Source organism: Globicephala melas, chromosome 19 (genome assembly GCF_963455315.2).
Source record: "Globicephala melas chromosome 19, mGloMel1.2, whole genome shotgun sequence".
NCBI classification, from domain to species: Eukaryota; Metazoa; Chordata; class Mammalia; order Artiodactyla; family Delphinidae; genus Globicephala; species Globicephala melas.
In genome coordinates this window covers 6,759,075-6,782,993 of record NC_083332.1, presented here as the reverse complement: position 1 = coordinate 6,782,993, position 23,919 = coordinate 6,759,075, and the positions used below count along the sequence as shown (strand labels likewise).

At 57.2% G+C, this 23,919-nt stretch overlaps 3 protein-coding genes across 8 annotated transcripts in view; 1 reads left to right on the top strand and 2 right to left on the bottom strand.

Annotated features, from left to right (window-relative positions):
* Nucleotides 1-663: 663 nt before the first annotated feature.
* AKT1S1 (AKT1 substrate 1) lies at nt 664-8,941 on the bottom strand. 3 transcript variants are annotated; one of them, XM_030849913.3, is made up of 5 exons: nt 8,197-8,832; nt 4,578-4,963; nt 3,400-3,477; nt 3,133-3,302; nt 664-1,719 (listed from the first exon to the last, which is right to left on the bottom strand). In XM_030849913.3, the coding sequence occupies exons 1-5, from the start codon at nt 8,394-8,396 to the stop codon at nt 1,576-1,578; spliced, it is 978 nt and encodes a 325-aa protein (XP_030705773.1). In that variant the 5' UTR covers nt 8,397-8,832; the 3' UTR covers nt 664-1,575. The 3 variants fall into 3 exon arrangements, with proteins under 3 accessions (XP_030705773.1, XP_030705775.1, XP_030705774.1); XM_030849915.3 differs by lacking the exon at nt 8,197-8,832 and adding an exon at nt 8,840-8,941 and having other exon boundaries at nt 665-1,719; XM_030849914.3 differs by having other exon boundaries at nt 665-1,719; nt 7,267-8,831.
* A 192-nt stretch (nt 8,942-9,133) lies between these two features.
* Nucleotides 9,134-22,459, top strand: TBC1D17 (TBC1 domain family member 17). Of its 2 annotated transcripts, none has more exons than XM_030849898.3 (17): nt 9,134-9,336; nt 9,779-9,877; nt 10,084-10,158; nt 14,621-14,744; nt 15,525-15,732; nt 16,203-16,329; nt 16,433-16,591; nt 16,957-17,085; nt 17,162-17,265; nt 17,783-17,877; nt 18,334-18,450; nt 18,545-18,645; nt 18,724-18,823; nt 20,629-20,726; nt 20,890-21,006; nt 21,552-21,638; nt 21,722-22,459. In XM_030849898.3, exons 1-17 carry the CDS (start codon nt 9,316-9,318, stop codon nt 21,938-21,940), a joined length of 1,980 nt encoding a protein of 659 aa, XP_030705758.1. In that variant the 5' UTR covers nt 9,134-9,315; the 3' UTR covers nt 21,941-22,459. The 2 variants fall into 2 exon arrangements, with proteins under 2 accessions (XP_030705758.1, XP_030705759.1); XM_030849899.3 differs by having other exon boundaries at nt 9,136-9,336; nt 16,218-16,329.
* Nucleotides 11,488-23,919, bottom strand: part of IL4I1 (interleukin 4 induced 1) — a 50,224-nt gene continuing 37,792 nt past the window's right edge. The window contains exons 7-9 of one of the 3 annotated variants that reach the window (XR_011376984.1): nt 14,795-23,673; nt 12,962-13,088; nt 11,488-12,841 (exon numbers count right to left, since the gene is read on the bottom strand). Coding sequence is in view for 2 of the 3 variants with exons in the window: in XM_070044270.1 (XP_069900371.1) it covers nt 22,746-23,673 (928 nt within the window). In the remaining variant the exon portion in view is untranslated. The other 2 variants (XM_070044270.1, XM_060289696.1) reach the window with 2 other exon arrangements.

Below are 23,919 nucleotides of genomic sequence, written 5' to 3'. Positions count from 1 at the left end.
TTTTTCCTCTTTCCACGTTGAACTCTAATTTTCATTCCCTTTGCCGGAGACAGTTATAGCGGGAGGAGATTCTCGTTACGATTATTGTCAGTCGAAGAAACCCCGCCCCGACAGCAACCCTACCCTGGATGCTGCAGTTTTCTCATCTACAGTGTGGGGATAATCGTTTCCACTTTGTGGGGTTACTAGGAAGATTAAATGAGTTAGTACATGTAAATAACTTATAAAAGTGTCTAGGTGATAGTTTGCCCTAAGTTTTGTCTGTTGTTAGCATTCCATTGGTGGTGGTCTGATGGGACATGGGGATTCCGCGTTTACATCTTCGGACCAGGAGCCATTTGTTCTCTAACCTCCAGCTGTCTTACGTTAGTCAGAAAACTCCCGGCCTCAGCTGGAGGTTCCTGGCTTTCCTGGGCACTATGTGGGCTCAGGAGACTGACTCATTAAACTATTCCGATCCCAACACTCAAAGCCCTGAAGATTGGGACTCCACGATCATACGAGGAAGGAATGGAATCCTTCCTCCCACCCCATGAACCTCTCTTTTCTTGTTCGTAAAATGGGGACGAGTCCAATTCCCAGCGTTGCACTGAGAAGCAATGAGACGCTGCTAATTTGGCTTCAGAAAATGTTAAATGAATACCCACAACACACCTCAGACTCATTTGTCAGAGGTAAAACTCTTTAATCTCAGAGCGCCCCTCCCAACTCCCGATCCCGACCCCCCACTCTCTCCCCCACACCAGGGCCGGAGAGTGAGGCCCCCTGCCCCCCACCTTGGGTGGACGAGGGCCCTTTAAGGCACCTGTGGGGGTGGGGGGAGAGGGGCGGGAGCTGGTAACGTCCTGGATGCAAGGACGGGTTTGATTGGCAGGCTGTTGTGGGATGGAACCAATGAGAGGGTGTCAAACGCAGGAACAGGATCGGGCCATCCCTGAGGGGGCCAGAGGGACAATTGTCAGGACTTCGGCAAAAGACGACCCCAGCCCCAGTAGTGTAAAGAACGTAAATTTAAGGCCACAGGCCAATCCTGGGCACAGGAAGAGGGTTGGCCACGCCCCCAGAAGTGGAACCAATCAGGCGGGGGAACTCAGGAAGGGTGATGGCTCTCTCGGGAGATTGGTCAAGCCCTTTACAGTGTTCGAGCCAATCAAGTGAAGGAGCTGCCCATTCACCGTGCTGAAGTCGAGGGCCACTACCCAATCCTGGAGCTTGACTGTGCTCTTTCAGGAATGGAGCCAATGCCGTGCGAGCAAAGCCCTTGTTGCTAGGCGGAAAACGACGAAGTTGGCCAACTAGCCACGTCCCGATCGAGGAGCGAGACAATCCCTTAATAGAAAGAATCTGTCGCTGGGCAGAGAGAAAACAGACCCAATCGGGAAACTGCACAGGCATCGCTCATCCGCGCGGGAGCGGTCGTGGGCTGGAAGGGCGGCGGGGGTTGGCAGGGGCTGGTCAATCCTGGTGGCCCGGGAGGCCGGTCCCGGATCTGACTCGGATTGGCGGGCCCCGGGGGCGGGGCAGGGGTGTAGTGTGGGGGTGGGGCGGACGCCGGGCCGGGAAGCTCCCTGGACCTCAGTATTTCCGCTTCAGCTTCTGGAAGTCGCTGGTGTTGAGCCGTGGCCGCGGCAGGTCCCCGAAGACCTGAGTGTCCTCGGCCTCCCGCAACACCAGCGCGCGCATGCTCGCCGCGATACGGTCCAGGTCCGGCGAGGAGGGCTGCGGGAACGGCGATACGGCCGGGGTCAGAGCCTACACCCTGGGCTCCAGGTCCTCTCCTAGCACTTTTGCCCCTGCGATGCCTACGGCCAGGAAGGCCCTTCACCCTGTCCTGCTCCATTTAGGGCTCTGCCACCCAACTCAAAACACCACCTCCTCAAAGAGCCTTCCTGCCCCTCTCCTCCCCCCCATTCTCCGCCTCCTATGTGCACACACAAAGGCCTGTCTCACCGCCGTCCTTCCACATAGTGGAAGTGCTGCCTGTCTGCTGACCATCACGGCTGTGTGCACCCAGAGGGTCTCACGTCTAAGGATCCGGGTTCGGGATTCAGTCAGGTTCTAATCAGGCTTCTGCCACCCACTAGCTGTCAACAGGGATTTTACCTCCTTAGGTTTCAGTCTCCCCTCGGAAAAACGGGGCTGATAACAGGCTCTGAGATAATCAGCACAGTGATTGCTAAAGAAGGGTGAACGACCATGTCACCAGCGCTGTAGAGAAAGGAGCCCTCTCACTGTCAGTCTCCACTGAGGAGGGGTCCTGTCATTCTGCCTGCAGCCCCAGCCCTAGCACTACCTCCCTTAAGGCCCCTGTCACCCTGAGCTGGGCCTAACGCCCAGCGGAATGGGAGAGGCCACGAACAGAAGCTGGACCCGGGCCCTCTCAGAGGCCAGCCCAGGACCCAGCACTCAGGCCTCAAAGGTTCAGTTAATTAACTGTGTTTCCACCAGTGATAAACAAGGACAGCAGCAGCTGATGGACCCTGCTAGTCTATAAATGAGGACACTGTGAGGTGTCATAGGGAGGGGGAACCATGGGATGCAAGGCCTCCTCCCTGCAAGTCCATAGCTCTTTTCCAGAAGTAAGCTAGGTTCCAATCCCAGCGCTGCCCCTTACGGGCTGAGTCTCAGGAAGTCATGTGTATTCTCAGTGCCTCAGTTTCCCCTCTGCTTCAGGGAGCTTTAGTGATGGGAGATAAGGACCCACCCAGGCCAGCCCAGGAACTCCATGTGTAGGACAGTGTGGGAGGGAGGAACAGAGGACAAGGGAGGTGGCACAAATTCCAGGAGGGGCCAGCAATATGTGGGGTGAGGGTGGAAGGTGATCTGACCCCTCTGAGCCTCAGTTTCCCAATCTGGAGGGGATACTAAAATACTTGTGCCCTGCGCAGACCACGTATTCTATAAACGGTACTGTTCCTGGAAATTAGAGGCTGCTTTCTCTACAAGGCACTGGGGCACATTACAAGGCTGTGATAGTTAAAACTGCAGCGCTCTAGCCCAAGAGCCAGCCTTATGAGTAGGAGGGGAGGATCAATCCTGAGAAACGTGGCATCCACGTCCGAGGGCTTCCTGGAGGAGAGAGCTCTGAGCCCTTCCTGACACCCTCCTCCCCACCTCCCATTTGCCCCTCACCGGCCCGTTCTCCTCATCAGATGACCGAGCTTCTGTCCTCTTCTCCTTGAAGGCCCAGACGGGCACGGACACGGGCAGGGACTTGGCGTACTGCTGTGTGGGCAGGGCTGAGGCTGGGGGCACTGAGTAGGCTGGGGGCCCAGCGGGGGTCTCCTCGCTCAGGCTGCCATCTGGGAGAGAAGGTGGACTTCAGCCTCTGTCTTCAGCTGCCTTCCTCCCAGCTCCCCACCCCCCTCTCCAGGGATGGGGACAGCCTGTGACACTCACCGTCCGTGCTCTCAGGGTCTGACTCGCAGAAGGGGGGCAGGTCCTGGAGCGTGGTATCCTCATCCATCACAAAGAGTCCTGTGGATGGCATTAGAGGCCCGGATCAGTTGAGTCCCGCTGGACTCCATGCGCTCGAGACTCCGGCCACTGCCACCGCCTCTCTGTTCCCCACACTGGCCAGGCCCTTGCAAGCCTCGGGGCTTCTGGAATAATTATTCCCTCTGCCACGAACACCTTTCCCCTGGTTATCTGACTGGCCTTCGGCAGAAATAAATCCAGTTTCTCTCTATCTGGTACATCCCCAGGTGAAAGCAACTGGCTGGACGAACATGAAATCTGTAAGATCTGTTTGGGATGAACCGACTCAAAATACAGGCTGAGAGAAATATGAGATGATTATGATCCCTGTTTGACAAACGGGGACCTGGAGGCACAGAGAGATTAACTCACTTGCGCTTAGTCCCAAATCTAGTAAGTGGTGTCACCAGGATTTGAACCCAGGCCACCTGGCTCGAGTCTGTGCCCTTAATCCTATGAGGGTTTCTCCAGCAACAGTGAGGAAGTCAGCCGTTGGTAGTAACAGTAACAAATGAGTAACTACTTATTGAGTCCCCCACCCACCCACTGCTGGAGAACTCCTACTCACTCTTCAAAGCCCTAATGTTACAGCACAGTCTCTGGGAAGCATCCAACCTCCACGTTTCCACCAATGCAGCCAGTTGCTTCTTCAGCTGTTGCTTGTACCCCTGACTCCTCTTTAACTCCTGTCTTTGCTCTCACAGGCATTAGGCACCCCAGATTTGGAAACAATTCTGTTCTACTCATGCTCCTGGCTCAGGAGGCTCCCTCCCCCGCCATGGCCTCCACAGGGCACTGCTTCATGTCAGGACTCCAATTCCTTGGCCAGACCCAGAGTCCCTAGAGAAAAGACCCCAAGTTGGCTTTCTCTGTGCCCAGCGTCTCCCAGCACAGAGCTGGCTCTCAGACACGATGGAAGGAAACTGAAGCTCAGAGAAGAGAAATGACTTGCTCAAGGTCACAGAGTGAGTCACAGGCAAGGCTGCAGCTTACATGAACATTAGGGCTCAGAGACAGGCCCGCTGTACCCCTCCAGAAAAACCCACTGAGGAGGCAACTTACCAGGACCCCCCCCCGGCCCCTGCCCCTGTCCTTCTCACCTCCATTATCGCTGACACCCAGCCGCTCCCCAGAGGTCTCTGTCTCCGTTGGCTCGTCCTCATCCTCCTCATCTTCCTCCCTGTTCAGGGTAGGCCGAGGTGGGCTCCGTGCAGGGCTGGGCGGCTGCGGTGCTGGTGGGGGCATGGGGGGCCGGGCGGTGGCGGCTGCCCGGTGGGCCAGGGCGATGTCATGGAGGCAGCGGCGGGCAGCCTCGGCCAGGGCCCCTCGACCGTGGGCTGCATAGGCGCAGGGGCCCGGACGGGGGGGCGGGGGGGGCGCAGCCGTCAGCAGCACCAGCTCCGTGCCCGTCCGGGCCCGGAAGCGCTCGGCAGCCCCCACCACGGCCTCCCACAGCTCCTCGGGGCGCCCCGACGCCATCCGCGCCCTGCGGGGCAGAGCACGACACAGTGGGCTGAGGCTTCACTGACTTCACCGTCCACACCCAGCCCCGTGTGTCCACCAGTCCCTGGACTCCACCCCCACCTCTCCTCTCCACCTGATCCCAGCTGAGCTCCGCATCTTCCCCCCAGCCCCATCCCTCATCCCCGCAGCCCAGCTCTCTCCTCTTGGCCCTGCCCTGTCCAACATGGAAGCCATCAGCTACACGTGACTAGGGAGCACTTGAGCTGTAACTGATCCAAAGTGAGAGGTGCCACGAGTGTGAAATCCACACGGGGTTTGCAAGACTTAGCACAAAAAGGTAGGATGTAAGATATCTCATGAGCAATCTGAAGTTGATTAAATGTTGAAATGATCACATTTATTTACGCTGACTAAATAAAATATAGGGTGAAAGTGAATGTCATCTGTTTTCTTTCCACTTTTTTAATGTGGCTCATACAAGATTTGAAATTATACAGGTGGCTCAGATCATATTTCTGATGGACGGTGCTGCCCTGGACCATTGCCCCAGCCTCCAGTCCAGCTGGCACACAGCCCCCCAGGGGGTCCTTCTACCCCTGCAGCTGCCTCTGCTCCTCCCCCGCATCCCCAGGACAAGGTCACAGCCCCTTAGCCCGGCGCTGGAGGGCCTGCCCCCGGCCTCATATCCTTACACGCTCCTTCAGTCAAGGTGGACCCCCTCTACCGGGACCACTTGTCCTCCATGTACTTGTCACTCCTGCACTCACCCAGAGCTCAGGTTGGCCTCTCCCCACCTGTGAGCTCCCACAATGTCTGAGTGACCCCCGTTCTAGCACATATCCCTCTGGGGAGCACTGCCTGGATCCACATCCATTTCCCCAGCCAGTGTGGACATCAGATTCATCTCTGAGACACCAGCCTTGTCCAGGACATGGTAGGTCTCAGAGAGCGGGGGTCGAGCAGAAAATGGGGTGCCAGCTGTCCTCTGCCCACAAAGCTCTCGCACTTCCTACAAGACTGTTCCGGCAGGTCCTCTGGAAGTCTTCCCTGACCCGCAGTAGGGATCAGATGCCTTCCCTAGACCCACAATGCCTTGGGCTACCTCCACTATAGCTCATGTCACACGAGCTTGTGACAGCTGTACCTCTGGCTGCCTCCTCCATCAGAATATGAGCAACCCAAGGTCAGTGATCTGTGGCCCCAGGACAGGTCAGCCCTAAGCAGACAGTCTGCTTGGATCCATCTCCTTACAAGGTGAGAGGAACAAGGGACAAGGGGCCTGGCTTCCTGCCCTGACTGCTGTGTGACCTTGCACCACTGAATGGCCTTCTCTGTGCCTGTCTTCTCCCTGTAAACCAGTGGTTGAGCTGGGCCTGCTGGGCCGCTGAGGAGCCTCCGCAGAGAGGCAGCAAGCTCCCCGTCACTGCAGGGATTCAAGCAGGGCCGTGATCTAGCCCTCTAGGGTCACAGAAGTTTGATTTCGATTCGTAGGCCCTTTGTGACTCAAGATCATAGAAGCCAGTGTTTCCTAAGCACCTACTCTGTGCAGGGGCTCTGCACCTGTCATCTCCCCTCCTACCTGACCCACAAAGGTAGGAGCTGTTACCTTACATATGAGACAGTTGAAGCTCACCGAGTACAAAGCCCTTGCAGTGAGGCACAACCAGTACCAGTCCTGACAGACCCTGAAGCAGGTTTATACCACACCTCCCACAGGCTAGGCAGGGACCCGAGGGTGTCATCAACAATCTCATTCCACCCTCCCACCACCCCTTTGAGGGAGGAGCTATGATCACCCCATTTTACAGTTGCAAATGGAGGCCTGGGGAGATTCAGTATTTTGCCCGGGGTCATTTAGCTAGAGAGATGGACAGCTGGGACCTGGATCTGGCAACCTGCTCTTAATCCCAAATGCCATCCTGCCTACCTTATGGGGAAAGATTTATGATCTCCTAGTCCAGATGGGAAAAATGAGGCTCAGAGAGCTTAAGGCACTGACCAGAAGGCACACAGCTAGAAAGGGCAGAAGTGGGTGCTGTCTGCCTGACTCCAAAAGCCAACAGAATTGGGAGCTGCACAGGGTCTCACAGCCACTCCTTGGGTCAGCCCCATCTGATGGAGGAAACTGAGGCTCAGGGCAGGGAAATGACTGGTCCAATGTCACAAAGCCTTCTAGTGCTAGGCCAGGGGGCTCTCACTCCCTTGGGACACCAAGATTCAACTCCTTTCTTAGACAACATCTCTAAGAGTAGATCAAACTCCTATAGCTTAGAATAGCTGAAAAGAGTGAAGTGGGGGTGAGTGGGTCATGAGGGTCCCACACACCTCAAAGAGGAGAAGGGTGACTCACGCAGCTCTCTCTGCCAAGGCTTGGGAGCTCTCTGGCGTCGGTTACCCAACAGGAGAGTTGCCAGGACCAACAGGAGAGTAACCAAGCCAAGTACCCCACAGGAGAGTCTCCCACTCCTTCAGCTTCCGGAGGAAGTTCTGTATTTTCCAAGGAGCTTAGAGATGGAAGATCCTCCCTCCCCCCAAATGGAGGTGTTTAAGATTAGGGAGAGAGGGAGGTAAGACCTGTCCTCCACAGGAGGAGGAAGGGACAGGTAAGGTGATTGACCTTTTAGGATGAGGTGAGGAGATGAAGTGAGGAAAGTGACTCCAGGAAGAGATGAGGAAAGAGGAAAAGCCCCCCAAGGAATGAGGGATGCTAGCGAAGTCCCCTCCCACCACCTGTCAAACTGGAAGTAAACCCCTCCCCCACCCCAAGGTGGGAGGAACTCGAGGATGCACCCAGTGGCCGGGGGCAGGTGAATGTCCGGGGTCTTTCTCTACCGCTCAGAATCCCCATTTCGCCAGGGGGTCCAGGGAAAGACCCACTTCTCTAGCAAGAAAACAGGAAAGCCCGCCCAGGTGGGGGCCAGGACCGGAAGTCCCGCCTTTGGACGGGTGAGGGGCGCCCCGAAGCCCCACCGAGTAACCCCCCGACCCTGTGGACATGGTCCACGGCCAAAGTAAAGATCCTAGTGGGTCTAGAGACCAGAGGATAAGGCTGTCTAAGCGTTGCCTCGGGTCAGACACGACGGTTCCCGCGGGCGACACCTTTCCAGCGCTCAGCGTAGGGTCACTGGGCGATTTCTGCCCTCTGACCTACGCTGGCTATACTCCTCCCGCGAGCGGCTCGCCCTCCCAGCACCCCTCTCCTCCGGACGGCCAAATTCTCCCCACACCGCGGTTCACAACGCCGCCTCCACTCACGTGCCCGTAGCCAGCATGGCCGGCCCGGCACCGTCGCCGCCCTCAAAAGACATGGCGGTGCCTTGCGTCACTTCCGCATGGTTGGCCCGCCTCCACTCTGCACACTCCGCCTCCCTTATCTCGGCTGCCCGAGACCAACATGGCGGCCACGGGGGCTTCGCCGAATCACAGTGGAGCAATGGCGACGGCAGGGTGCCCATAAGAAAGATGGTGAAAAAAAAAGCTTCAGCTTGCTCGGAAACATTTCCCCAAGAAATATGGGGAAAATGCACACGCACACTCAGGACCACAGTATACTAATGCAAGCGACCTAACGTCCCTCCCCCATAATAACCTCTTCCACAGAACTGGTGGAAAGCAGGGCCCGTTAATGACATGGCAACCAGCCTGGCATCATTTGCCCATAATGTATATATGGGCTCTCTCTCCAACCTAGCCCCCTCAGCACCAAGGCTGGCAAAGATCCAACATGGCATCCTTTCTTGCTTCGGTTTGCCCAGCTTCAATATGGCGGCTCAGAACGCTTTCTCTCGACGGTGACTCAGGAATTCGTCTGGGACCGCTCCGTCCCCGGGGATACTGACGGCTTCATCCCGTTAACCCGAGTCCTTCGGGGCCTCGTGTGATGTACAGCTCCTCTCACCTTTTTCTTTAACCGTTTCTCTCTTCTAGGACCTTGCTTTCGCGCCCCGCAGAGAGATGGGACTGCCCCGCATTAACATGGCCGCAGCTGACCGGCCTTGCCCGTGCCCTCGAGCAAAATGGCATCTCTTTGGCTTCGATGCCAGTACACAATATGGAGAAAGGAGTAGGCCTTTCCAAGCCAGTTTGAGCGAGGGGTGGAGCTCTTGGACCCGCCCCCTTGTTTACGTCTACGTTAGGACTGTTTTGCTGCGCCTGCGCACTGGCCGCTCCACCTTTAGCGTCTGTGACGTGACTTGATACCTCGTGGTTCAAGTTTAACCACCCCATTCTGAAAAATGGTTACACCCATTCTTATTCTAGAACAGACGGGGACACCACCACTGTCTGGGCTTGAGGGGAGTCTCCTATCCGGATGTGACAGCACGCTGACCCGGAAAAGGAGGGAGCCGGGGCAGTGAAGTCTCGGCCGCGGCTATGGAGGGCGCCGGTTACAGGGTAAGCACTGAAGACGCGTTCTTTCGCTTCCGTCTATGCGAAACGCCGCCCTCCGGTGGTCTGCTTCTTTCTCAGGACTTGCAGGGACTCTGGGAGCCCAGCACCTCCTTAACAAGCACACCATTCCCTTAATAAACACGCTGTCACCCTTCCTTCCAATGCCCTAGGGAGACCCATATCGTTTAGCCCCGCCCCCTGCGGCTCACCCAGTTTGGAATGCACTCCCCCTTTCTCCCCTCCCCATCCTCCGGAGTGCCAGAGAAGCCTGGCGCTATACAGGCTTCACTCCGGGCCCCATCCTCTAGGTAAATGTACCCTGGGCCCCGCCCCCAAGGTGAATAGCTCTTCCCCCGGGTCTGCTCCCATTGGCTCTCTTTTGAGCCCCGCCCCCTGAGTGTCTTCCCACGCTTGGGCCCCGCCCCTCAATGGTTCCCGTTCCTAGGTGGTATTTGAGAAAGGAGGCGTGTACCTGCACACCAGTGCCAAGAAGCACCAAGACCCGGACTCCCTCATCGCCGGCGTCATCCGTGTTGTGGAGAAGGTAGGCCGGGAGAGAGCAGGGCTCGGGCAGGCCTAGAGCGGGAGGGAGGCGGCGTCTGTAGGAGTATAGTGTGGAGGTCAGCAACGGGAGGTTAAGAAGGAGAGGTGGCTTTCTAAGGCTGAGGGTCCAGAACTGGGAGGAAGTTTGGAAATATGGTTTGGGGAGTTTGGAGGGAAGCACTCCCAACCCTTCCTTTTTTCCCTCAGGACAATGACGTCCTCCTGCACTGGGCTCCTGTAGAGGAGGCTGGAGATTCCACCCAAATCTTCTTCTCCAAGAAGGTAGGCTACCTTTGCTTCCCCTTTCTCCACTTGCTTTTTTTCTAGGTCGGGGCAGTGGAAAGCATTTGAAGGACTTGAATACAATTCCAGACCTACCCTAGGAGCATGTGTGGTCCTGGTTGGGACCTAAGTTCTCTCTGTCACTCACTTTTGTCTCCTCTGTGAAATGGGGCTGAAGATGCCCATTCACGGAAAGAGAGTAGACACTATGAGATTTGTGGCCATGGGGGTAGCTGCCTGCCTCCTCACCCCCTTTGCTTCTTGGGAGAGCTCTGCCAGGGTGCAAGAGGACAACTCAGCCTGTGGATTCAGGTTCCACGGGCTCTCAGCCCATAAGGACTTGACGGAGTGTGGCATTTTTTCTTGGGCTGTCTTGCCATCGTGTCCAGAGAGGGAACAAGACCTGACAGAGGCTACTCATCCACTTCGCCAGGATTCCTTCCTTCCCCGGGTACAAGACCTCGCCCTTCTCATTTCCAGATGTCTCCTTGTCAGGCCCTTGTGCTGGATGGTGCTGGGACCCAGAGATGAATCCAACCCAGACACTGCCTAAGTCCTCCCTCACCCCTCATTCTGTTTTTGAGAAATTGAGGCACGATGAGAGGAAACCTCATCCTCTCATCCTCTCCTGAGGTCAGAAAAGCTAGGAAGTACTGGAACTTGGATTTGAACCCACACATACTGACTCCAGAGCACGTCTCCTTCTGGGGAGCAGACATTTGAGCTAGGACTCTAGAGATGAGAAGCAGGCAGGAATATATTTCAGCGGGGACTTCTCTGGTGGTCTAGTGGTTAAGACTCTGCGCTTCTACTGCATGGGGCATGGGTTCAATCCCTGGTTGGGGAACCGAGATCCCACATGCCACACAGCACGGCCAAAAAAAACCCCAAAAAACAATATATTTCAGGGACAGGAGGAAGAAGGGTGTTTCAGGGCAGAACGGAACGTGGGATATCTCTTTAGAGGGTTTTGCTGGAAAGATGGTTGGGCCTGAAATGCCAGGCTGAGAAGCTTGGACCCTGTCCTGGGGGCCAAGGTTAGCCTTGGGAGGGGAAAGGTATGGGTATGGAAAGCCCCATCTGTGGGATCATGTGGGAGATGGATGGAAGGACCAAATGGAGGGAGATTGGGGGCTGGGAGGTCGGGGAGGAGGCCAGTGTGACGGGCCAGGAAGAGAGGATGAAGCCTCAGCTGGGGCCATGGGGTTTCAAACGGAGATTCCAGAGCCTCCCCTATGGAAGTTGAAGTAGCAGCAACCAGGATTTTGCATTTTCACCAACCTCACAGGCAGTCTGAGTGCCTTTCTTGAGAATATTGCTGTCCTCCTTGGCGCTCTTATTTTCAAATAACAGAAACCCACTGAGACAGGCATCAATGGGAAGGACACATATAAATTCAGGATACATTCAGCTCCAAGGAACACAAAACTGAGGTGACAACACAGTGAGCAAACAAGTTTGTTTCTTTCACCTCACAAGACTCCAAATGGTATGAGGCTGCTGTCCTTGGCTAGTGACATCAAGGCTTGGATTGCTGAGAACCTACTGTGCTTGCTCTAGTGGTGTTTAAATGACCACTTCAGCTGCAGCCATTGCATCTGCCTTTTAAGGCAGGAAAAAGGGGCCAGCAGGGTACCAATCATATCTGTCCTTTTTATCAGTAAAAACAAGAGGTTTTCCAGAAAGCTTTGCGTCAGTTAGGAGTTGCATTTGGTTGTATGTAATAGAAACAGGAATACCAGCGACCTAAACAAGGTAACAGCTCATTTCTCTCTTTTTACAAAGCCCAGAAGTCAGCAGTATAGGTTCATATGTTATCAATGACTCAGCTTCCTTCCAACATTGCTCTGTAATCCTCAACATGTGGCATCTGTTCTTAAGGCTGCCTTCTGGTCCAGAAGGGCTGCTGGAGCTCCAGCCTTTTTAACTGTTTTTGTTCACTCTACATGTGTATCTCAGGTTGGCAAAAGAGCTCTGCTCATCATGATTACTCAAGGAAGCATGCTGCTAGAGCAGCCAGCATCTTAAAGGTCTCATTCCTTGTGGCAGAGGGAAAGAGATCTCTAGAAGTTTTTCCCTGGCAGTTAAACAGTCCATCTTGGAAGTGATATATCCCAGCCGTTTGGCCAGAACGAGTTGCATGTCTCCACTCAGCCAGTAGAGTTCAATGAGCTGTAATCCTACTGTATGCCCGAGGGGTGGAGAGCTGCAAACATTTGACAGACAACACACTAATTATCATTATTTTGTGTAAACACTGGCAAAATTATCAAATTCTTCGTGTCACAAAACAGGGAGGGCACAGATGGCTTTGCCAGGGGCTGGTTTGGCAGCTTGTGGACAGGTGTCCCTGCCATTCCTTGGTCTTCTTTTCATGGCCCTGGTTGGCTGCCACAGTTCCAAACACCATGTCCTCCCTTGACAGCACATAGAGGCTAACCTGAATAGGGTGTTCACTCCTGTAGGTGCCTTTTTATCAGGAATTCCCTTCTTCAGACTCCCCGCGGATGTACCCTCAGCTTCCACTGGCCAGAGTTGGGTCCCTAGGCCATTCAGAAATGCAGGGAAGGCTGGGAAAGTGGATATTGGGATATTTCAGCTTCTGTTGTGGGAGTGGCTTGTCAGTCTGGAATATCCAGCAGATACCCCACAGTCTGAGTCCTTCTAATCATGCAGGGTTTTACTGCAAGAGTCACAAAACACTCCAGTTACTTTAAGCAGCAAGGGGTTAAATGCAGAGACGTGGAGGCTTACAGAATTTTTATAGAAGCTAGAGGAATAGGACTGACACTGCAGAACTGACCTGCCAGGGGAGCTGCGATCCAGTGAGGGCAGGGCTGTAGGGAATGGGACTGTCATTGGAGTTGTCAAGTTCGAGAATACTACCATCAGAGCTGCTAATCGGCCCCACTGCTGCCCCAGTTACCGCTCTGTGTGCAGGAAGATGAAGACAGAGATGAGACTCCTCCTTTTTCCTTGTCAGCCAAACACCAGCCAGAGTGGCAGGAAGTTGCCCTTATCCAATTTCCACTTTGTAGATCTGAGTGCATCTGATTGGTAGGCTCTTGTGCCTGGAACGCAACTTCAGGGGAGCCTGGGAAATGTTTTACCTTTCTAGCCGTTCCCATAGAGGAAGAAGACACACGAGCTGTGAATTCTCTCCCAGTTGCTGCAATTCTCACACATTTTGTTCCCTCCCTGCCCTCCTCCACGGCTCATGGCCAGCATGGCTTTTACTGCACTCTGACCCTCAGCATGGCCCTGCTCTGCATGGTTTCCCTGAATCTGCCCAACAGGCCCCTGAGCTCATGTCAATAAAAGCAGCCACCAGCTGGCCCCATGCTGGGCACTTCATGTTACTTTCATAACAAAATACGAGCCACCTATTTTTTTCTTTTATTCAGATAGAATTCACTTACCATCAGACTCAAAAAAATTCAAGCTTTATGAAAACTTAAAATTGTCAAAGTGCATAATTCAGTGGTTTTTAGTATTCACACACGTTTGCAACCATCACCACCGTGTAATTCCGGAACATTTCATCATCCCCGAAAGAAACCCTGTACCTGTACTCCCCTCCTCCAGCTCCTGGCAACCACTAACCTGCTTTCTGTCTCTATAAATTTGCCTTTTCTGGATATTTCATATAAATGGAATCATACTCTATGTGGTTCTTCGTGACTGGCTTCTTTTATTTAGGTTGCTTTCAAGGTTCATCCATATTGTAGCATCTATCGGAACGTCCTTCCTTTTTATTGCTGAATAAAATTCTATCGTATGGATCTACCCATTTTATTAATTCATCAGTTCGACGGGCAGTGGGTTGTTTCCACTTCTTGGCAGTCACGAATATGCTGCTGTGAACGTTCATGTGTAGGTCTTTGCGTGGGTGTTCGTGTTTATTTCTCTGGGGTGTATACCTAGGAGCGGAATTGCTGGGTCATATGGTAATTCCACGTTTAACCTTTTGAGGACCTGCCAGACTGTTTTCTACAGTGGCTGCACCATCTTACAATCCTACCAGCAGTGTAAGAGGTTCCAGTTTCTCCACATTCTCACCAACACTCGCTATTGCCTGTCTTTTTTTATTCTAGCCATTCTAGTGGGTGTGAAGTCGTATCTGATTGTGGTCCTGATTTGAGTTACTTTAGTAACTCCTACCTACTTATTTTAAGCACAGTGACCTCTGGCAGTCTGACTGCAAAGCACCCCAGCCCCTGCCTAGCTGTCTGCTTTTTATGTGGGGGTGCTTTGGTTAGAGCCACCGTGAGACTTGGCTTCAAATCCTGGCCCATTCCCTGGCCGCATTGGGTGACCGACCCTGAGAGCAAGTGCTGTGCCCTCTTTGTGCCTCAGTTTCCCTCTTTGTTCAATGGGGCTACCTCCCAGGGTGGCCTCGAGGCTCAGATCTGGAAACTCTGAATCCACAGTCCCTCAGTCTCTTTTCCTGTCTTCCCCCAAGGACACCAGTGGGGGAGACTCCTGCACCTCTGAGGAGGAACCAACCTTTGACCCTGGCTATGAACCCGACTGGGCCGTCATCAGCACCGTGCGGCCACGGCACCGCCACTCAGAGCCCACGAGAGGTAGACTAAACTGTTGCCCCTGGGTGGGGGCAGGCGGAGACACGACTTACCCTCAGTGGTCATGGCTCCATGGGCTGTGCTGCCCACAGTCAAGATGGCCACCCACAGTGGCCTCCAGTCCCAGGTGAGTGGGTGGGGGGTGCAGGGCGGTCCCCAGCCCAGGTCCAGCGTGGCCAGCGTCCCTGAGGTTTGCAGCCTTGCTCATCAGGCCGGGCTCCCTGATTGGCTGTGGGCACCTCCACGTAAGTCCTGCCCATGGAATTTCCAGGCTGTGGCGGTGATGGTTGCAGGGTGACAGGGTAATTCGGGCCATCCTGGAGTCGCACAGGGTGCTGGGGGCACCAGAGGAGGTATCTAACCCCGTAGGGGGCAGAGGAGTCTTCCAGGAACGGGTGGTGCCACAGCCTAGCTCTGAAGGATGCTTGAGAGTTTTCTCTCCCCGCAGAGAGAGCAGCGGGGGTAAGGCCAGAGGTGTGGGGCACTGGGTGTGTTTAGGAAACCACAGCCTTTTTGCTGTGGCTTGAGAGGTCTAGAGTGAAGAGAGGGTTGGAGGTGAGACAGGCAGGGTTGGGGGGGGGCAGGGGACAGACATGGGGAGCCTGGGGAGATTTGGGGGCAGGCACGCATCCCCCAGGCTTCCCTCCAGTTTTACTGGGTTCCTTTCCCAGAGGGCCTGGGGCTGGCTCGCAGTGGGCTCTCAGGAGATGCCTGAGCCGCCTCTGGCTCCACACGCCCCCGCCTCCCGACCCCCACCTGCTCCCGACGCTGCTGTCCCTCTAGGTGCAGAGCCCAGCTCCCCCCGGGGCTCCTGGGCCTTCTCCGCGAGTCTGGGGGAGCTCAAGTCCATCCGCCGTTCCAAGCCGGGCCTCAGCTGGGCATACCTGGTTCTGGTTACGCAGGCCGGAGGCTCCCTGCCCGCCCTGCACTTCCACCGCGGGGGCACCCGCGCCCTGCTCCGTGTCCTCAGCCGTTATCTACTGTTGGCCAGGTGAGCCTTGTCCCAGGCCCCACCCCTCCAGGGATGCAGCCTGACTCTCTCAGGGCTGTGAAAGTAATACAACCCAGACTGATTTAAAGGCAGGAAAAAGAGACTTGAGTGGCTCGTGTAACTGCAACATCAAAGGGCAGTTTGACATCAGGCGGGACCCGGGTCCCAGAGTGCAGAAAGAGTTGCTCTTTTTCTTTCTGCGTTTGCTGTCATTCTCTGGGGGCCCCGGTGGGTAGAAAGCACCTCTTTCCCACATTCCAGCAGCATCTTGGGGCTGCTTCTCGTTGGCCTATCCCTGAGGCAGTCACCCTGGCCAGGGAGGTGGAAGGCCCTCGTTGACCAGCCCTGGGGCCTGTGCCATCCCTGGGGTCCAGCTGGGGTCTCAGGCCTGAGATGAGGGATTCCTCATGGGCAGTCGGGACACTGAGAAAAAAAGGAAAAAGCGGGCACCCTGCCTGTGTGTCACCCAGATGCCCTGCCCGCAGCTCCCCGCAGGACTCCCGCCTCTACCTTGTCTTCCCCCATGACTCCTCGGCCCTCTCCAACTCCTTCCACCACCTCCAGCTGTTTGACCAGGACAGCTCCAACGTGGTGTCTGTGAGTCCCCAGCGCCAGGCTGGCCGGTGTGGGCAGGGAAGGGCGGGCCGTGAAGGCCAGGCAGGGAGGGTGGACGGTGACCGCCCCTCGGCCCTGTCCCCAGCGCTTCTTCCAGGACCCCTACTCCACCACCTTCAGCAGCTTCTCCCGTGTGACCAACTTCTTCCGCGGAGCCCTGCAGCCGCACCAGGAGGGGGCCTCCCCTGACCTGCCTCCAGCCCCCGATGACGAACCCGAGCCCGGGTTTGAGGTCATTTCCTGTGTGAGTATCAGGGTGGACGCTGCTGCTCTTTGGCGGTCACCGTGGGCATGGGACTGCATTTCCCTGGGCCTCTGTTTCCCCAGTGAGATGGGGATGATAACAGCATCGCCCTCATCGGGTTTCATGAGTGACTTGCTGGAAGGTGCTTGTAGCCTGTGCACCTGGTGCCTACTATTACTGGGGGGGCTTTCCTGACTTGGGGGGTGACTTTTTCACTGACCCAGCCAAGGAGATGCTTCCTGCCCCAGACGTTCTGTCCGTCCGTGCAACTTAGAAGGGCTCTGAGCTGACTCGGAGTGGCCCACGGTGGGCTGGGGAACGCTGTTGGGCCGAGGCCCTGGGCTCACTCGTCCTGTGTCCCCCAGGTGGAGCTAGGGCCGAGGCCGGCTGTGGAGCGGGCGCCTCCGGTCACGGAGGAGGAGTGGGCCCGCCGCATGGGCCCCGAGGGCCGCCTGCAGCAGGTCCCTGAGCTGAAAGCCCGCATCTTCTCAGGGGTGAGGAGCCGAGTGGGTGGGCAGGGTCGGCGGGCAGCCAAGGGGAGGCCCGTCTGAGCTGCCCTCTGCCCTCCAGGGTCTGAGCCCCAGCCTGCGACGCGAGGCCTGGAAGTTCCTCCTCGGGTACCTGAGCTGGGAGGGCTCAGCCGAGGAGCACAAGGCCCACGTGCGCAAGAAAACGTGAGTGAGACGCCGTGGCTCCTGCCCTGCTGCGCTGCAGCCTCTGGCCTCCTGAGTCGACTGGAGGTTTTTGATCAACAGCATATCCCAGTGGGCGGCCCGGCACCGCCGCGCTACGCGTGCACAGACGGGCCGTCGACCTGAGCACAGCGGGGACAGAGGCAGTGGGCCAGGCCCCGCCCCTGTAGGGCCCAGAGCCCATCCCCGATGCCGTTTTCATTCTGGCGCCGTGCCGTTTCAGTGGTCACCGCTTTGCAGCGGGCTTCCTAACCCCATGGGGCCACCTCTCGTCGTTCCTGGTATATCTTGTGCCTCTGCCGTGTGTCCCGGTCCTGCCCCTGCTGCTCTCTGTCCAATGGGGGTGACAGACTTTGAACAACAACAAAAAAACCCCAAGGGTGTTGTGTGTCATGAGAGATGTGGGGAAGGGGAAGCACAGGGGCGGTGAGCTAGGCTGAGCCCTGTAGGATGAGGCGGCGGGGGGTGTCCCTACATCTCACTCCTCCGCTCCCCTCAGGGACGAGTATTTCCGAATGAAGCTGCAGTGGAAATCTGTGAGCCCGGAGCAGGAGCGGAGGAACTCACTGCTGCACGGATACCGCAGCCTCATTGGTTGGTGGGGGGCAAGGGTGGGATGGTGAGACCAGAAACAGCTGGGAGGGGCCCGAGGGAGCCCCCTGTCTCCCTAAGAGCAGGAGCAAGGCCATCTGTAGGGATGGAGGGGAGTGAGAGGGGGGTGAGCAGGGGTGAGTGGCCCTGGGGTCGGGGATGGGGGAACACGGGAGGGGAGCCAGGCTCCGTGGGTTCAAATCTACCACCTACTCACTGTGAGATCTTGGCAAGTGATCCTACCTCCCTGGGCCGCAGTCTCCCCATCTGTTGATGGTTTAGTAACTGTCAGCTGCTGGGAGGGTGTGGCGAGCTGGTGAGCGTGAAGCACAGTACCTCACGTGAGAGCGTTCAAGATGGTCTCTGGATGACCCACACCTGCCTAGGTGTGCTGGCGGCCGGCCGGCAGGGACAGGGCTCACCTTTCACGCCTTTGCGCTTTGCCCCCTGTCCCCACAGAGAGAGATGTGAGCCGCACCGATAGGAACAACAAGTTCTACGAGGGCCCCGAGAACCCGGGGCTGGGCCTGCTGAACGACATCCTCCTTACCTACTGCATGTACCACTTTGACCTCGGTGCGGCACAGCCCGGGGGCAGTTGCTGGGGGCTGGCCTTGCAGGGGGAGCGCGCTGCAGGCCTCGGCTGGGCCCTGACCCCATGTCCCCACAGGCTACGTCCAGGGCATGAGTGACCTTCTCTCCCCGATCCTCTACGTCACTCAGAACGAGGTGGATGCCTTCTGGTGTTTCTGTGGCTTCATGGAGCTCGTGGTGAGGCTCGGCAGGGCTGGGAGACAGGCCCCCTCAAAAGCTGGGGTCTGGCTCCTCACGTGGCCCTCCCTCCCACAGCATGGGAACTTTGAGGAGAGTCAAGAGACGATGAAGCGGCAACTCGGGCAACTCCTGCTCCTCTTGAGGGTGCTGGACCCTCCGCTCTGCGACTTCCTGGGTACGTGTCTTGGCGGGTAGGCAGGGGATGATGGTGGGCCCACACACCTTGCTGCAGAGTCTCTGGGAGTGGACAGACAATGTCCAGGATGTTTGGACGTGGTGCAAGCAAGAGAAACATCCCCACAGAACCCAGAATTGATATGTAAAAGCAGGACTGTGGTTTGGAGCAAAACCTCAACGAATGCAGACGTGGGCCCCCTACCCCTGCCAAATGCGCCCCCGCTGCCTGCTGAGGTGGCTCCTTCGTGTGCTGTCAGGCTTTTCAGACGAAGGACCTGGGCGCAGCTCCTCACACTCCTCATCTCCAACCAGCTCTCATCTCCAGTCACCCCTGAGCCTGGATTGGAAACTGGTTCTCTGGGCTGCTGGGGTGGGGACTGCTGCATTTCGGCTTTTAAATTTGACTGCATTGCTTGTTCAATATAAAAAATGCAGGGAATTCACGTAAAGAAAAGAAAGTTAAAGTTGCTGTTGCTCGTACTATTTTTTTGAATGCAGATGATGATAAGCTAATTTATTTATTTTTAAATTTTTGGCTGTGTTGGGTCTTCATTGCTGTGCGCGGGCTTTCTCTAGTTGTGGCGAATGGGGGCTACTCTTTTTTTTTTAACAGTTTTTTTTAAATTAATTGATTTATTTTTTGGCTGTGTTGGGTCTTCGTTTCTGTGCGAGAGCTTTCTGTAGTTGCGGCAAGCGGGGGCCACTCATCGCGGTGCGCAGCCTCTCACTGTCGCGGCCTCTCTTGTTGCGGAGCCCAGGCTCCAGACGCGCAGGCTCAGTAGCTGTGGCTCACGGGTACAGTTGCTCCGCGGCATGTGGGATCTTCCCAGACCAGGGCTCGAACCTGTGTCCCCTGCACTGGCAGGCAGATTCTCAACCACTGCGCCACCAGGGAAGCCCCTGGGGGCTACTCTTCATTGTGGTGCGCGGGCTTCTCATTGCGGTGGCTTCTATTGTTGCAGAGCACGGGCTCTAGGTGCGTGGGCTTCAGTAGTTGTGGCATGCAGGCTCAGTAGTTGTGGCATGTGGGCTCTAGAGTGCAGGCTCAGTAGTTGTGGCGCACGGGCTTAGTTGTTCCGCGGCATGTGGGATCTTTCTGGACCAGGGCTCGAACCCGTGTCCCCTGGCGTGTCCCCTGCATTGGCAGGCAGGTTCCCAACCACTGAGCCACCAGGGAAGCCCTACATTATCAGTCTTATCGACTACATGGTGTTCTGTCCATCTTAATGATGTATAAAAATAGATTTAACCTGACCTGCTGGACTTTTAGGTTATTTGTAGTTTTTCACCGTGATGAATCTATATTCGTGGATTATTTTTTTAGGTTAAATTCCAAGAAGTGATATTGTATCCAGTGAAGTACACATTTTTACATCTTTTGAAACATTTGTCTTCATCACTGCTTTCCCAGAAAGTTCTACCAGCTTACGTTTTTGCTAGCAGTGTACACGAGGGCCAGTTTCCTCACACCTCCCCCAGCTTTGGATGTTGAATAGATTTTTTCCCTGAGTGGACTGGTCTTACTGCCTCCCTTCCACATGAGAGCGGAGACCACGGGGCTAGCTCACCTCATCTGGAGCCCGGAAGGCAGGATGGGAAGGTTCCTGCTGGCGCTGAGCGTCCCTGTCCCCGCTCTGAAGCTGTCCCTCCACTTGCGTAGACTCGTGCGGGTTCTTACAGCCAGGGTGACTTCTTAGAGTCCAGTCCGACCACCGGGCGCCCTGTGAATTAGAGCAGGATTGGAGTTGATTTTGAGCTTGCTCTCAGCTGAGTGCCGCCCCGCCCACCGCTGTCCTCCCCTAGACTCCCAGGACTCTGGCTCTCTCTGCTTCTGCTTCCGGTGGCTGCTCATCTGGTTCAAGAGGGAATTCCCCTTCCCGGATGTCCTTCGGCTGTGGGAGGTGAGCTAGCCAGTTGGGGTGGGAGGGCCGAGGAGAAATGGATTGGCTGTACTGCCAGTGGATGGGGCAGGGAGGTTGGTGGGAGGTGGGCAGGGTGTGGGGCAGACCTGGGTGGGACCTGAGGCAGAGGCTTTGCAGTGACCCCTCCCCTGGGCACTGCTAGGTGCTGTGGACGGGGCTCCCTGGCCCCAATCTGCACCTGCTGGTGGCCTGCGCCATCCTGGACATGGAGCGGGACACCCTCATGCTTTCAGGCTTCGGGTCCAATGAGATCCTCAAGGTGAGACCCCGGCTCCCTCCCAGTCCCCTCCCTCCCCCTGCCCATCCTGACCTGTGTGGAGAAGACACATCACCTGGGTGTGAACTCCGTGGAGGCTGGCCCTGCCCCTGTGCCACAGTACCTTTCGGTAGTAGGTACTCAAAATAGGATTGTGGAAAGTATGATTGGCTAAGCTGTGAGCACGGTAGCCAGGAGACGGGGTCTGTCTGTCTCCTACCCCGTTATCCCTGGCTCCCTGCAGTGTCCTCACAGAGCATGTGGCCCATGCATGAGTGGGCCACCTGCCCCTGCCCCAGTGCATTAACGTGGGGCGGGGCCGCGGCGGTGGGGCTCCATGCCCTTTTCCTTCCCTGAATGCTGCACCTGGCAAGCAGCCGGAGAGAACAGGACCTCTCCTGATCCCCCAGCTCCACTGTGAGCCCCAGGAGGGCCAGCCCGGTCTGTCTTCCCTCAGTTGTACCCCAGCACGAGGCACAGAGTAGGTGCTGGGGCGGTGGTGGCTGGGTGCTTGCAGGCAGGCAGGCCTGACCCACCCCCGCCCACAGCACATCAACGAGCTGACCATGAAGCTGAGCGTGGAGGACGTGCTGACGCGGGCCGAGGCCCTCTACCGGCAGCTGACCGCCTGCCGGGTGAGTCCCTGACCCCTCCCGATAGCCCCCCAACCCCCAGCAAACCTCTGACTTCTCGCTCTCCCTACCCGCCAACCCGCCAGGAGCTGCCCCACAACGTGCAGGAGATCCTAGGCCTGGCGCCCCCCGCAGAGCCCCAGAGCCCGTCGCCACCTGCCTCCCCACTGCCGCTGTCGCCCACCCGCGCCCCACCGGCTCCGCCGCCCCCCGTGGACACAGTCCCGCAGCCTGACAGCAGCCTGGAAATCCTGCCGGAGGAGGAGGAGGAGGAGGAGGAGGAGGAGGAATGTGCGGACTCTTAACCGTGCTGGGCGAGGCGGCCTGCTCAGCACCAGACACTTTACCCAGCTCCCGCCCACGACCCCGCCCCTCCCGGAGGCTGGGGAGGGGAGGCGCAAAGAGGGGCGGGGCTCTCCACCAGGCCTCCCTTCTCTTAGCTGGTTTCTTGAAACTGACACTTTCCTATCTGGTTGGCCTCGAGTAGGTGGAGCGGGGAGGCCACCACACCGGCTTGGCTCTGGATCGAGAGGGGGTGGTGACTCGTGGTCTCCTGTGACCGCTCTGCAGAGTCGATGTCTGACCACTGTGACCCTGACCTGGCCAGTGAGGCCTAAGACGAGGCCCCTTGCGGGTGAGTGGTGGCGGTTTGTGGAGGCAGGGCTCCCTTACCTGCTTGAGTCTGGGGCTTTTGGAGGAGTGAGGATGGGGTGCAGGGGCACATCCCGGACATAACCGAGATGGAAGGGCCTGCGGGGCTGCTCCCTCTGGGGCCCTACTTACCAGCTTCTTGTTATGAGAAAAATAAACTCGTGTTTAACCCAGTGTCGGCTGGGCTTTTTGTTACTTGCTTAAGGTTCCCACTGTGTCGTGACAGCCGTTGTGGGGCACTGTGATTAACGTTTACCGGTGGCGCAAAGCAGTGTCCATCCTGTACCTCCTACTCCCCCAAACGGAGCCCGCGGCCCAGGAAGAAGTAGGACAGCTTCTGGGGCTCCAGGATAGGCGCAGCCCCTTCTACCGCGAGGGCTAATGGTTTTGCTCCTGCAAATTGGGGAAGCGACTGAGCCAGGGAGGGGGCGGGACCACACTGCTGTTTCCAAAAATACTTTAATATTGGGTCCTCTTTTGGGTCGTGTGCGGAGCAGTGACGGCATGTAAGGCTGGAGAGTGGGTGCCCCGCCCCCTTTCGAGGCTGCGCGGGTGGTGGTGGGCGGGCGCCACGTGCACGTGCCCCATGCTGTTGATGGTCCGGGGGTCGTTCCAGCTGCTGGTCCGGCCGTTGATCAAGACCGCGGCCCGCAGTGCCGACTTGACGGCCGTCTCCACCCAGCCGTGCGGGTAGGCCGTGTGCTCGCCGGCGAAGTAAATGCGGCCGTGGGGGACCGCCCAATCGTACTCCTGATCCTCGTCCTTGTCGGTTCGCCAGAGCATCGGGGGCTGCACCACGAAGCCGCCCTGGCTGTGCGGGTCCTCCGCCCAGCGCTTGACGATGCCGCTGCCGTCCCAGAGCCGGTACACGATGGGCCCGTGAAGCGCCGCCACGTCGTCGAGCGCCAAGCGCAGGGCTTCGGACAGGCTCAGGCCAGCGAACGTGGCAGCCGCGTCCGACCACGTGTACGAGGCGAGCAGCAGCGCGCCCTCGCCAGGCGGCGGATAGAATATCACGCGCGACGGTCGGTCGGTGTTCGAGTGGCCGCCTTCGATATGCTCGTCGTGCCAGAAGGGCCGGCGGAAGCTCAGGAACACCTTGGTGGCTGGCATGTAATGCAGCGCGCGCACCGCCTCCTGCCACTTGAGCGTCAGCGGCGGCGTGAAGGTGATGCGCTGCAGTGCGGGCCCGCTCACCGTCAGCAGCACCACGTCGGCCGTCAAGGACTTCTGATTCCGGGCCCGGCGCGAGGGCTCGAAGTACACGCTCACCTCGTGCGTCCCCTGCTTAATCGCCACGACGGGCGTGTGCAGCAGCACAGGCCCCGACAGCGAGCTCAGCAGCGCGCGCGGCAACAGGTCCCAACCGCCCGCGATACGGCTGTACCTGCGGCGGGGCGGGTGCGTGACGGGCTCTCGGGCCCTGCATCTCCGCAGCGGCCCCTCCCCAGACACTCCCCTCTCCCCGCTCCAGTTCTCACTTGCCGGTTGCCTCTAATCCCACCCCTTCATCTACCCCGCCCTCGTCAGTCCCCGATGGCCCTCCGAGGCCCGGGAGCTGAGCGGTGTGACCCGGGAACCCCGCCTCATCCCCTCAGGGCCACGCCACTCTCCAGGTACCTTTCTTCCCCTG